This window comes from Procambarus clarkii, chromosome 25, assembly GCF_040958095.1.
Source record: "Procambarus clarkii isolate CNS0578487 chromosome 25, FALCON_Pclarkii_2.0, whole genome shotgun sequence".
In the NCBI taxonomy this organism is placed as follows: Eukaryota; Metazoa; Arthropoda; class Malacostraca; order Decapoda; family Cambaridae; genus Procambarus; species Procambarus clarkii.
This window is the reverse complement of record NC_091174.1, coordinates 16,738,844-16,753,369: the sequence shown is the minus strand read 5'-3', so window position 1 is coordinate 16,753,369 and position 14,526 is coordinate 16,738,844. Positions and strand designations below refer to the sequence as shown.

Below are 14,526 nucleotides of genomic sequence, written 5' to 3'. Positions count from 1 at the left end.
ACACACACACACACACACACACACACACACATTAAGCTCATGTGTGTGACACAATCTACACGCACTAGTAGCAGTGTATCCGCTCCTGTGACATATGAGTTACATGAAGGTGAACACGTCCAGTTACCCCCCCCACAAGAACAAGAACCTGTGCCTTGTTAAGAACACTATTACTTCTGATATCTTGTTTTGTTGGCAACTGTTCATAGGTCTTAGCGGGTACCCGGAGTAACACTGAATCAACTGTACTCTTGGATATCGTTCCCAATGTGTTGTAACCTCTTTCATTGGTTTGTTATTCTCTGAGTCATGTGTTTACGACAGTTTGTTCTGTAGAGACACTCACCATGCCTAGAGTTATGGCCTTTCGTAGAAGTTTTAGTGTTTCATTATATATCTTCAGGGTCGTATACATCGTTTGGGGTGGTAGTTATCATCCCCGTTGAGTGTCTTAACCCGTCTCATAGATCAGGTCGAGTCACGCCTTGTTTGGAAGGCTGTCAGTCAAGTTAGAGATCTGAGCTCATTATCCACGTGCAATCATCCCCCCCCCCCCCCACTTGCTGGCTCCACCATTGCTCAGCAAACAACATATATCTCCCCAAGTCTGTGAAGCTGATTTGGTATTGTCTAGCCCTTGTATTCAAGGATGCAGACCTGATGATTTCTAGAGTTTTGGTAACAGTAAGTTACCAAAATAAGGTTTTGGTAGCAGTAACAGTAAATAAAATGGTGATAATAGTAGTATTAGTAACACTGCGGCTTCCTTTTCTTACTTTTGTCTTTTTTTTCTCCCTTTTCTTAATTCTTCAAAGATGAATTATCAGGCCAATGATCCTCCTTTTTTTCCTCCACAGTTTAAAACGCAGTGTTTTTTATATCACAGCTCTGATGTGTATTAGCGTCCCTGTGTAGTCTTTTATATAATATATTAATCAAATTCACCTTGTTTCAGTGTGTTACAGACATCCCACTCGAAAGGTAAACTGAATACTACTAATTGAGATATAATACAGTAAACTGGCACCCCAGCGCGCGCCCCCCCCCCCACACACGCACACGCGCATGCGCACGCACGCACACACACACACACACACACACACACACACACACACACACACACACACACTTGTCTTGTGACCATCGTGTTGGGTGGACGTGGGTTGGGAGCTCCTGGATCACTAGTGGAGTGGGAGGGGTAATCAGGCAACTTCGAAGTGAAAAAGACTATAAGTGAATGTACAAGTGAATGAAAAAACCTTGGGTTTTGACCAGAGCCATAAGGTAGTGAAGAAAAACAGTTTAATTAGCGTAATTCAAAATAGATGAGGAAATACTGTGCAGTGTGAAACCAGACCTCACCGACCTCTGACCGCGTGACCTCACCTCGGCAGCAACCCTTATACCACCACGTGGGACGACGATTGGAGATTCACTCACCTATTGTGTTAGCAGATTGTGCAAGGTATTGAGGAGCGCCTTTTTGGCTAGATTGTTACTGCAATGACTAGAAGGGGTTCAAGGTCAATCACCAGCAGGGATGAGGAGGAGGACAGATTTATAGACAAATTAATAGGGAAATTTGTAGAGAGAAGGAGTGATTGGTTGGAGGATCTAATCCAGGGGATTAAAAGTGAGGTATTTCAGCAAATACAGGATGCGGTAGAGAGGCAGAAACAAGAACTTATGCTCTATGTTCAGGAAGAGATTAGGAAGGGAAGAGAGGACTGGGAGAGGGAATGTGCTCGTATCACAAACGAATTAGGAAGGTTTAGCAGCATGGCTAAGGATAGAGGATTAGTGGGAGATGGGTTAGTGACTGCGGTTGGGATGGGGAATCCCCAGGGGACAGGCTACCAGCATGACAATGAATTACTGAGGAGACGGTCTATTATAATACATGGATTATTCGAATCTAGGGCACCAACAAGACAAGAGAGAATAGAAACAGAAAAATACGAATTGCACGAGATATTGAGGTGTATTGGAGCAGAGATGGCAGAACGCGAGGTGGATATCAATCGACGGGTTGGACCCTACAATTGTACCAAGAATAGACCTGTTCTGGTGCAATTCTCCAATGAGGAGGCAGTGGAGTACATAATGAGGAGCAAGCATTTACTCAGAGGAAGTGAAACCCATTACAATGTATTTATAGAGAGGTTTATGACGAAAGATGAGCAAACAGCCCACAAAAATAGATGGCAACAACGACAACGTACTAGCCTATCAGGTAGTCTAACCTCCCAGGTCACATCCCAGGTCACCTCCCAGGTCACCTCCCAGGTCATCTCCCAGGTCATCTCCCAGGTCGCATCCTCCCCAACTCAGCCCTCCTATACATCCCCCCTGCCTCAGCCTCCCAAAACCCCCCTGTCCCTTCCACATTTGCACCTCCACAACGATTCCCCTGCCCCTGCTACATCACACTTGTCAGCGACCCCAGTGGGTCAAGCAATGCCCTCCCCAAACCCACCTTCCCATCCCCCCTCCCCAAATACCCCTTCCCACTCCCCTGCCCCTTCTACCCCATTGACTTCAATTCCATCTACTCCATCCCAGCTTCCACTGCATCCCTCTTCCACTCACCCCCAAACCCCACCCAACCCTCACCCCTCCTATGCACCTCCAGCCCACATTTAACCCCCTCACCTTGTGACCCCCTAACACCTTCCCCCATCTCCCTCTTCCCCTCTTCTACCCCAAAACCCCCACCTACCCCCGATTCCCCCCTAACTAATATACCCTCTCTTCCACTCCCAGCACCCATGCTCCATTCTCATCTCAGCTCTCCGCCCTCAGTAGCCCTCTTCCCCCCAACCTCTCAACCTCTATCTGACTCTCAGTCTCACTCTATTTCTCAACCCCCCTATGCTATTCAGACCCCTAACTTTCAGACCCATTATGCCCTTCCTACCCCCCTAGATGCCCAGACCCCATCCGCCTACCAGGCACTCCCAGGCACCCCCCTAGCACCCCCCCACTCACCCCCACAGCCCCCACTTGCCCCCCAGACACCCCCCAGTTCCCCCCAGACCCCTGGTGAAAGGGGGAACTCTGACACCCGAGTTTCCAAGAAGAGTCTCAAGGTTTGGTACACCAATGCTGATGGGGTAGCCAATAAAGCAGAAGAGATAAAAGAAAGAGTTAGTGAGGCAGACCCAGACATAGTGGCAATAGTGGAAACTAAAATAAATGGCATGATCTCGGATGCAATCTTTCCAGAGGGGTACCAGGTGATAAGAAAAGAAAGGACACAGAGACAGGGAGGAGGAGTGGCACTACTAATAAAGCGGAAATGGAAGTTTGATGAGCTGGAAAATCCGGGTACCAATGAAAGCACAAGCTTCATACATGGAACTCTGACAGTGGATGGGAAGAAGATTGTAATCTTGATACTCTACAATCCCCCACCAAACAGTAGAAGGCCCAGGCAGGAGTACGAGGACAGCAACAAGACATGTATGGATGAACTGCAGAGGGCAGCAACTTTAGCGCATAGAATGAGAGCGAAGCTGCTAGTCATGGGGGACCTAAATCACGGAGAGATAGATTGGGAAACGAGGAATCCCCATGGCGGGGAGGAGACCTGGGGAGCGACGCTGGTAGACGTTATTGACAGGAATTTCCTAACACAGCATGTGAAAGAAGATACTAGGGAAAGAGGAGGGGATACGCCCAGCCTATTAGATCTCATTATCACTCAGAATGTAGAAGACATCGAGCAGTTGGAACATGAAATACCACTAGGAGCTAGTGACCATTGTGTCCTAGCCTTTGACTACATGATGGAGCTTAAAATTGTGACCAAAGGACAAGAGGTCCGGGAAAGGAGACTTGATTACAGAAAAGGGGACTACAGAAGGATAAGGGACTACCTGGGAGAAGTGCAGTGGGAGGAAGAACTTAGAGGAAAAACAGTGCAAGGTATGATGAACCAAGTCATATTGAAATGCAAGGAGGCTGAAGATAGATTTATTCCAACAATAAAGGAAAAAAGCAGGAGGGAATATAATAACCCATGGTTTAATAGACAGTGTCAGGAAGCAAAGGTGAGAAGCAGGAGGGAGTGGAGGAAGTACAGAAGACAAAGGACAGAGGACAACAGGATTAGATGTAACAGAGCTAGGAATGATTACATTAACATAAGACGAGTGTCGGAAAGAAATTATGAGAACGATATTGCAGTCAAAGCGAAAAAGCAACCAAAATTACTACATAGCCATATAAGAAGGAAGATGTCGGTAAATGACCAAGTGACAAGACTGAGGAAAACAGAAGGGGCATATACAGAAAGCGACAAGGAAATCTGCGAGGTACTGAATGCAAAATTCCATGGAGTGTTCACTACCGAGCCTGAGCAGCTCCCATTGTTAGAAGAGATTACCCAAGATGAAAGACTATCAGATATAGAGGTGACAGCAGAGGATGTAATGAAACAGTTGACAACACTGGATGCAAATAAAGCTGTTGGACCAGACAAAGTATCACCGTGGATACTTAAAGAGGCAGCGCAGGCTCTCAGCGTGCCTCTGGCAATGATCTTCAATGAGTCACTTATGTCGGGAGAATTGCCCAGTTGCTGGAAGGAGGCAAATGTCGTACCGATTTTCAAAAAAGGTGATAGGGAGGAGGCACTTAACTACAGACCCGTATCACTGACAAGCATCCCCTGCAAAATACTTGAAAGAATAATTAGGCTAAGACTTGTTGAGCACCTGGAGAGCATTGGGTTTGTAAACAAGCACCAACATGGGTTCTGGACAGGGAAATCATGCCTAACAAACCTTTTAGAATTCTATGATAAAGTAACAAGGATAAGGCAGGACAGAGAAGGCTGGGCAGACTGCATATTTCTTGACTGCCAAAAGGCCTTTGATATGGTACCGCACATGAGACTGCTATACAAACTTGAGAGGCAGGCAGGAGTAAGCGGAAAGGCCCTAGTATGGGTGAAGAACTACCTAACAGGAAGGAGCCAGAGGGTAATGGTAAAGGGCGAAAAGTCGGACTGGCGAACAGTAACAAGTGGAGTACCTCAAGGATCGGTGCTGGGACCAATCCTCTTTCTAATTTACGTAAATGATATGTTTACAGGAGTGGAATCATACATGTCGATGTTTGCAGATGACGCAAAATTAATGAGAAGAGTTGTGACAGACGAGGATTGTAGGATCCTCCAAGAGGACTTAAACAGGCTGCAGAGATGGTCAGAGAAATGGCTACTGGAGTTTAACACCAGTAAATGTAAAGTTATGGAAATGGGATCAGGTGACAGGAGACCAAAGGGACAGTACACAATGAAGGGGAACAGCCTACCTGTAACGATTCGAGAAAGAGACCTGGGAGTGGATGTGACACCTAATCTAACTCCTGAGGCACATATAAATAGGATAACGACAGCAGCGTACTCTACACTGGCGAAAATTAGAACTTCATTCAGAAACCTAAATGAGGAAGCTTTTAGGGCGCTTTACACTGCCTACGTGAGACCCGTCTTAGAGTATGCCGCGCCATCATGGAGCCCCCACCTGAAGAAACACATAGAGAAACTGGAGAAGGTTCAGAGGTTTGCGACGAGGCTTGTCCCAGAGCTACGAGGGATGGGATATGAAGAGCGGCTGAAGGAACTGAACCTTACGACACTAGAGAAAAGAAGGGAGAGAGGAGATATGATAGGGACATATAAAATACTCAGGGGAATTGACAAAGTGGAAATAGATCAAATGTTCACACGTAATAATAACAGAACGAGGGGACATGGGTGGAAACTGGAAACTCAGATGAGTCACAGAGATGTTAGGAAGTTTTCTTTTAGCGTGAGAGTAGTAGAAAAATGGAATGCACTTGGGGAACAGGTTGTGGAAGCAAATACTATTCATACTTTTAAAACTAGGTATGATAGGGAAATGGGACAGGAGTCATTGCTGTAAACAACCGATAGCTAGAAAGGCGGGATCCAAGAGTCAATGCTCGATCCTGCAAGCACATATAGGTGAGTACATATAGGTGAGTACACACACACACACACACACACACAGACCTAAAAAAGGCTTTCGACAGAGTTCCACATAAGAGGTTGTTCTGGAAACTGGAAAATATTGGAGGGGTGACAGGTAAGCTTCTATCATGGATGAAAATTTTTATGACTGATAGAAAAATGAGGGCAGTAATCAGAGGCAATGTATCGGAATGGAGAAATGTCACAAGTGGAGTACCACAGGGTTCAGTTCTTGCACCAGTGATGTTTATTGTGTACATAAATGATCTACCAGTTGGTATACAGAATTATATGAACATGTTTGCTGATGATGCTAAGATAATAGGAAGGATAAGAAATTTAGATGATTGTCATGCCCTTCAAGAAGTCCTGGACAAAATAAGTATATGGAGCACCACCTGGCAAATGGAATTTAATGTTAATAAATGTCATGTTATGGAATGTGGAATAGGAGAACATAGACCCCATACAACCTATATATTATGTGAGAAATCTTTAAAGAATTCTGATAAAGAAAGAGATCTAGGGGTGGTTCTAAATAGAAAACTATCACCTGAGGACCACATAAAGAATATTGTGCAAGGAGCCTATGCGATGCTTTCTAACTTCAGAATTGCATTTAAATACATGGATGGCGATATACTAAAGAAATTGTTCATGACTTTTGTTAGGCCAAAGCTAGAATATGCAGCTGTTGTGTGGTGCCCATATCTTAAGAAGCACATCAACAAACTGGAAAAGGTGCAAAGACATGCTACGAAGTGGCTCCCAGAACTGAAGGGCAAGAGCTACGAGGAGAGGTTGGAAGCATTAAACATGCCAAAACTAGAAGACAGAAGAAAAAGAGGTGATATGATCACTACATACAAAATAGTAACAGGAATTGATAAAATCGACAGGGAAGATTTTCTGAGACCTGGCACTTCCAAGAACAAGAGGTCATAGATTTAAACTAGCTAAACACAGATGCCGAAGAAATATAAGAAAATTCACCTTCGCAAATAGAGTGGTAGACGGTTGGAACAAGTTAAGTGAGAAGGTGGTGGAGGCCAAGACCGTCAGTAGTTTCAAAGTGTTATATGACAAAGAGTGCTGGGAAGACGGGACACCACGAGCGTAGCTCTCATCCTGTAACTACACTTAGGTAATTACACTTAGGTAATTACACACACACACACACACACACACACACACACACACGCACACATACACACACGCACACATACACACACATCTTAAGAAGCACATCAACAAACTGGAAAAGGTGCAAAGACACGCTACTAAGTGGCTCCCAGAACTGAAGGGCAAGAGCTACGAGGAGAGGTTAGAGGCATTATATATGCCAAAACTAGAAGACAGAAGAAAAAGAGGTGATATGATCACTACATACAAAATAGTAACAGGAATTTATAAAATCGATTTGGAAGATTTCCTGAGACCTGGAACTTCAAGAACAAGAGGTCATAGAATTAAACTAGCTAAACACAGATGCCGAAGAAATATAAGAAATTCACTTTCGCTTACAGTGGTAGACGGTTGGAACAAGTTAGGTGAGAAGGTGGTGGAGGCCAAGACCGTCAGTAGTTTCAAAGCGTTATATGAAAAAAAGAGTGTTGGGAAGACGGGACACCACGAGCGTAGCTCTCGTCCGGTAACTACACTTAGGTAATTACACACACACACACACACACACACACACATACACACACACACACACACACACACACACACACACACACACACATACACACACACACACACACACACACACACGCACACACACGCACACACACACACACATACGTGGCCCACGAGTTTTTCAGGTGGATATTTGTATTTCCTTGTGATCAAACTATAGGAAAGCTACAGAGATTTCGGGAGCTAATTCATAAGTTCTTTCCAGACAACAAAGGATCACCTGATAACAATGTTCTCTTAAAACATGAAGGGAGGGCATTGAAAAGCTCTGGGTTCTTAATGTTATCAACGTAAATAATGCAGTCGTTGCTTAACTGCTTTGTAGAATCCATCATGTCTTATTACTAGGTATCAACGTTAGATTTTTACATGTTTATAATGCCATAATAGATGTGAGTTAATTGTTTTGTACGATTTCATGTTTGAAAAACGCTAGTCGAGGCACTTAACAAAAACAAAGTTCATTTTTGCAGAGACCTTCATAAGCAAGATAACGTGCGTGCCTGGCAAACTGACTCTAACATGTGAGAAAAACTCCAGACTGGCCATATACAGCGCTTTATTTGGTAGAAGATTGGATGGGTCATACACGTGTCCCCAGCCGGAGGGCGTGCCTGAGGAAGGTAAACTAGTGCTTCTCTTGTTTATTGTCTTTATTATACGCTGTTTGAGTGTGTGAGTTACTGCGTTTGTGTGTGTGTGTGTGTGTTGAGAAGTGCTGCGTGTATATGTTAAGAGATTTGGGTATGTATGTTTTGTAAAGTGCTGTGTTTGTGAATCAATTTCATCTCTGCTGCGTGATTTATATTGTGGTGCCTGTATCCATCACGATACAATACTATATATCATCAGTCCTACCTCGCCCACCAACAAAATATCGGCGGCCACATGCAGCCACCACCATTGCTCAGTAATCCCCACACATCTCTGGTGGCCATTAACATTCACTCCCCATCCACCATAAAGAACACAGAGTGCAGGTAATACTTGACGAGCCACTGTGCAGTGTAAGCCCGCTCTCGCAGCCGCGATGCCCTCCCAACCTACCTATAGGAGGTTGGGCTCAGAAAGGCCCCGCGCTTAGCGAGCGATTTGGCCTGGGTTCGTATCCTGGCCGGGGAGGATTGACTAGGCTCCAATCCTTAACATTACGCCTCTCGTCACCAAACAGTGGTTGGGTACTTGGTTGTTGAACGATTGGTGGGTCGTATTCCAGGGAAACTAGCAGGTAAGGCTTACCATGAGCTATAAGAAGGCTGAGCTCTCAGCCTGCTAACAAAAGTCAACAGTCGTCTGTTTCTATATCCACCTGTTAAAATATAAAATACAATCAACGTTGTTTTTAAGGCAGAACCGTGTAACTCAGAAAAAGGCTCGGCCCCATCCAGATAGGCAGTTTATTTTTCACTGTACGAGAGTTTTTAATAGTAACAGTTACATTGAATATTTTTTTAATATTGGTTGAATTTTACTAAAGTTATGGAGTACTGAGAAATAATCTGCATATTTATGTTAAGATAATATGTTAAGTTTGGTTTAAAATATGCAAAATGCATATCGCATACTGTGTAATGTTTTGTCTATCAATGCGTGCGAATTTCTTGTTAATTCAATATTAAGGGGATTTGGTAACTGATTAAAAAGTATAACAGACATAAATCTAAATGAATATATATATATATATATATATATATATATATATATATATATATATATATATATATATATATATATATAATATATATATAGGGGTACCACCTCTGGTGCAAGTGTAGGGACCCATAGCCTCGAAGAAGAAAATAATGAGTACTCAGAGAAGACCTTGTGGATCCTCACTGAACACTTTGATACTTTCTTCTCCTACCACCCCTATTCTTTTAGTATGTGTATGTTGTTGAAAATGACCGAAAGGATAAGATTAATGACCGAAAGGATAAGATTAATGATTCTAACACGAATTTTCTTTATTCTTACGTTTTTCTTCACTGTTGGGGGTAACTGAAAAATTAACTCTCCAAAGTTCATTTTCTCATTTTTTATTTATTGTCTGACGCCTAAAAACGTTTCGCAAAGGCTTCTCACATTTTCAAAGACAGGTTTACATATATAATTTCATGCTTATATTCGTTTTGGCTGAGGTGATATGACACAAATGTTTTTGGGTAAGGTGACACAAATCAATGAGTATGAATTGCATATGAAAACATAAGAACGAAAGTAACTACAGTAGGCCAATTGGCCCATATTTTCTCTTGCTGCTTCTATGTTGGTTCGGGATCTTGAAGTGGGTAGATAATAGTTATGTAGCCAACAGCCCGGTTGGCTGTTGATTGCTGGTCTTGACTTTTTGATGTGTAGTGCCTCGCTGATGTCGAGTCTCCTGCTATCGCTGTATGTATCGATGATTTCTGTGCTGCTTGTTAAGATTTCTCTGGTTATTGTCCCCCCCCCCCTCCACCCTGCCCCTTCTGGGCAACAGACATTTCCATTTACACATATACTAGAGGGTTGGGGGGCACATGGTGCACAGGTCTGTGTATCTGCCGGTTTATCTCTGTGTTTTTGACGCTGTTTTTCTCTGTCTTATAAAAGTATTGTCTACTATCACTGTGTTGAATGACCACAGGTGAGGGATGCTTAGTGGCGTAAAATATTAACAAGCAGAATAGTTACCTTATGTGCTTTGAGAAAGGGGCAGGACTTGAGAAACCTGTGAAGCTATGTGAGAATTGTTTGATGTCACTATGGGCAAATTATGGACAGCAGGAAATTTGTTAATTTTCCAATGATCAGTGAATAATAATGTATATTGCTACGTTGCGGTTACCTTGCGTTGATTTCGGGGGATCAACGTCGCCACGGCCTGGCCTCCTGGTTGATGGCCTGGTCAACCAGTCTGTTGGATGTAGTTGCTTGCAGCCTGACATATGGATCATGATGGCCTAGTTGATGAGGTATCCTTTGGAGGTGTTTATCCAGTTCTCTCTTGAACACTGTGAGGGGTCGGCCAGTTATGCCCCATATGTGTAGGGGAAGCGTGTTGAACAGTCTCGGGCCTCTGATGTTGATAGTTCTCTCTCAGAGTACCTGTTGCACCTGTACTCTTCAACGGGGGTATTCTGCACATCCTGCCATGCCTTCTGGTCTCATGTGATGTTATTTCTGTGTGCAGGTTTGGGACCAGTTCCTCTACTATTTTCCACGTGTAAATTATTATGTATCTCTCCTGTCTGTCCTTCTAGAACATACAGAGTTAAGAATTGTAAACGGCCCAAATAGTTTAAATGTTTTATTGAGTGGATTCTATCAGTAAAGAATCTCTGCGCGTTCTCCAGGTCAGCAATTTCGCCGACGTTGAAAGGGGCTGTTATTGTGTAAAGGTATTCCACTCTAGAGAACACTAGGGTCTAGAAAAATATCACTGGTATAACATCTCTTGTTTGATAGGTTCTTGTTATCCAACTTGTAATTTTTCTTGCAGTAGTGACGGCTACTTTATTGTGTTCTTCAAGGTTCTTTCTTTAATCATCTTCCGACATTATTACACACAAATCCTTTACATTGCTTTTCCGTTTTATGGTTTGATTTGACGGTTTTGTTCATGTTTCCGTTTCTTTACATAGCACATGAGCTGGAACTTATCCTCATTAAATACCATATTATTTTCTGTAGCCCATTGAAAGACTTGATTTACATGTGATTGGAGGTTTGCTGTGTCCTCTATGTTGTCTACTCTCATACAATTCCTAGTGTCATCTGCAAAGAATGATACGGTACTATAGTTCGTGTCCTTGTCTATGTTCAGTATGAGAATAAAAAAGTACTGGAACAAACACAGTACCCTGGGGGACTGAGCTCTTCACGGTTGATAGTCCAGATTTTAATTTTGCTGACTATTACACATTGGGTTCTGTTAGTCAGGAAATTGTCGATCCATCTACCTATTTTCCGGTAATTCATTTTGCACGCATTTTGTGTGCAATAACACCATAGTCACATTTGTCGAAGGCTTTTGTGAAATCTGTGTAAATTACATCAGCGTTTTGTCTGTCTTCCATGGCATGTAAGGCCATGTCATAGTGGTCCAGCAACTGCGACAGGCAAGAGCGTCCTGTTCTGAAACCATGTTGTCCAGGGTTATGGAGATGCTGTGATTCAATTACTATATTACATGAATAGTAATGTATACTATTCCATGTATTCCATTACTATGAGAAAAAATGGATTCCAGCGGGCAGTGCCAAATTCAATGTTGAGGAGGAGGTAGTCTGAATGTGACCCTAGCATGCTGTTCCCTATTGAATTCTGGTAACCTCCGACCAGTCTTGTGTCGTCCTAAGCCCCAGACCATTCCCCCTGCAGTGTTGGGTGTGGCTAGCCCCAAGCGTCTGGTCTCTTGATTTTGGACAGACGGACATTCTTATATATAGACTAGGGGGGGGGGGGTACCAAGCATTGCCCAGGATTGTCTCTCACATCTGTTCAAACATCTATCCATCCATCTTTCCAACCATTTACACTTCCATCTATTTATCCATGGATAGATAGATGGATGTAATATCTGCTCGTCTCTTTTACTCATTTATCCAGCCACCCACCCATTTATTTACGTCCTCCTCATTTTCTCCCTTCCATCGTCTCCCCTGCTCCCTCTCACCCCTTCCTTGCTCCATCTCATCCCTTCCCCGATTCCTCCCACATCAACCCTTCTCTCCCCTCCCCTTCCTCTGCACCGGATTAGCCCCTTTTCCTTTACATAAAATATTATTTAAAGGACAATGAAACTACTTTGTGTTTAAGGATTTTTTTTTTTTTTTATTAACACATTTAGGTACATCTGCATTTGTGCAGCTGCCCTAGACTATATGAAGGGGGAGTACAGTGTGTCAAAAAATTAGCTACGTGGTGCTGAAAATCCCCATCACACAGGATGGTTAGTCATACAGAGGCATGTGATGGGCAGTCTGCACTGGCAGACTCCAGAAGCATTTTGAGGATATCATCAACACAAGATTGAATAAGGCAGCAGTGGTAATAAAAGTCCCCATCCCGCAGGATGGTTAGCCGTACAGGGCCATATGTTTAGTAGCCTGCACTAGCAAATTTTTTGTACACTGTGAGGATATCTTCAAGAATACGAGAATGAATAAAGTAATTGTAAAGCTCCAGGTACCTCATGCCAACTGGTCTGAAAGATCTAATAACTGGGCATTCAGTGATATAGTGCGGGAGATCGTGCCGTAGTTCCTGCTCACAGAGTTTGCAACTGGAGTGTTCAGGATTGGGAGATCCGTCACCTGCAGCCACCTGCCACAGGTAACGGTAACCCAACCTGATCCTTGCAACCACTGTGTCGCACAGTCTAGTGGACGTTTTGTGCTGCCCATAGATATAGGTTTCGGATCTGAACAGATCATAGCTTTTTATACTAGTACTTTCAGGTCGTTGGGAGTCAGTAATTTCTTTCCTATCAGATCTGAGTGTTTGGAACAATACAGTTTTGACAGCAGAGATGGGGCAACCCGTTCTCGCACTTGCTTATAGTAACTATTGGCTTATTTAATAAGTGCATATGTGACATACTAATTGATTGTGAATATTTTAGTTTACCTTGAAAAGCTTCATAGAAAACACCGACCTCACCTAACCTTCTTAGTATGTTAAGATAAGCATCTTATTGCTTCTTAATTACAATTATTACTTAACCTATACCGTTGATAGGTTAAGTAATAATTGGAAATAAGAAGCAATAAGATGCTTATCTTAACATACTAAGAAGGTTAGGTGAGGTCGGTATTTTCTATGAAGCTTTTCAAGGTAAACTAAAATATTAACAATCAATTAGTATGTCACATATGCACTTATTACATAAGCCAATATTGACTATAAGCAAGTGCGAGAATGGGTTGGATGGGGATACCTAGATCTAATTCAACTTCATCCTTGTTACATGCTAATTTGGCTGCAATGACTGTCTCATTATGATGGGTTATATTTATGTGTGAAGGTATCCATACAAAGGAGATTCGAGACCCTTTACTCTGTGCATCAATTAGGTCATTTATAATTGGGAGTATGAGGTTCTTGCTGTCGATCTTCCAAGAGAAGTTTTCGATTGTTTGAAGAGCAGACTTTGAATCACAAAATATTATTCCTCCTCCAATGTTTTTTTAATGTACTGGTAGCTAGGTGTAATGCTGCTAGTTCTGCTTGTGTGGAAGTCAGCCAGTTGTTTAACCTGACACTGACAGTCTTTGTGCAAATATTATTTCTATAAAACCTACATGCTAAAGTCTGCGGCCATCTCCACTAATATTTCACACTTGACCAGAATTAAATCCATGAGAATTGGATGGAATTGTGTGAATAATTAATGATAATTCTTCAGTCGTCTAATTGAAGCCTACCCTGAGCAGCGTATGTTTGTCCCACACCTCCAACAATTTTCCCTACACATTTGGGTAAGGATTATATATCCTTATACATATATATACATGCATACATACTGTTTTGACCACGTCCAGAATTTGAACCCCCGCCGCTGAGGATTGCCCCAAGAGTACAGGGTAACAGGATCGCACTCAAGAGTAACCACCTCACCAATGATTGTCTAAAAGAATTGGTTAATCCAGGACCTTATTAAACTAACCTCCATGACTAACCCACCCCCAACGACACTCACGGTGCAACTTAGATACAGATTTTCATCTCATTCTGGCACATTCACAGACCGCAGTCAGCCTACAATTGGACTAACTAATCCTTATAGACGATGAGTTACAGCCCCGCTCCTGTGCCAGGTAAGTCCACTACGGGCTTACTATAGC

The 14,526-nt window shown here is 42.9% G+C and overlaps 1 protein-coding gene across 4 annotated transcripts in view; it reads left to right on the top strand.

Moving 5' to 3' along the window:
- Nucleotides 1–14,526, top strand: part of LOC123756533 (uncharacterized) — a 319,015-nt gene that overhangs the window by 270,987 nt on the left and 33,502 nt on the right. For all 4 annotated transcript variants that reach the window (XM_069331349.1, XM_069331346.1, XM_069331347.1 and 1 more), the window contains exon 5: nucleotides 8,173–8,322. In XM_069331349.1, coding sequence (XP_069187450.1) covers nucleotides 8,173–8,322 — 150 coding nt within the window. The remainder of the gene's footprint in view (nucleotides 1–8,172; nucleotides 8,323–14,526) is intronic.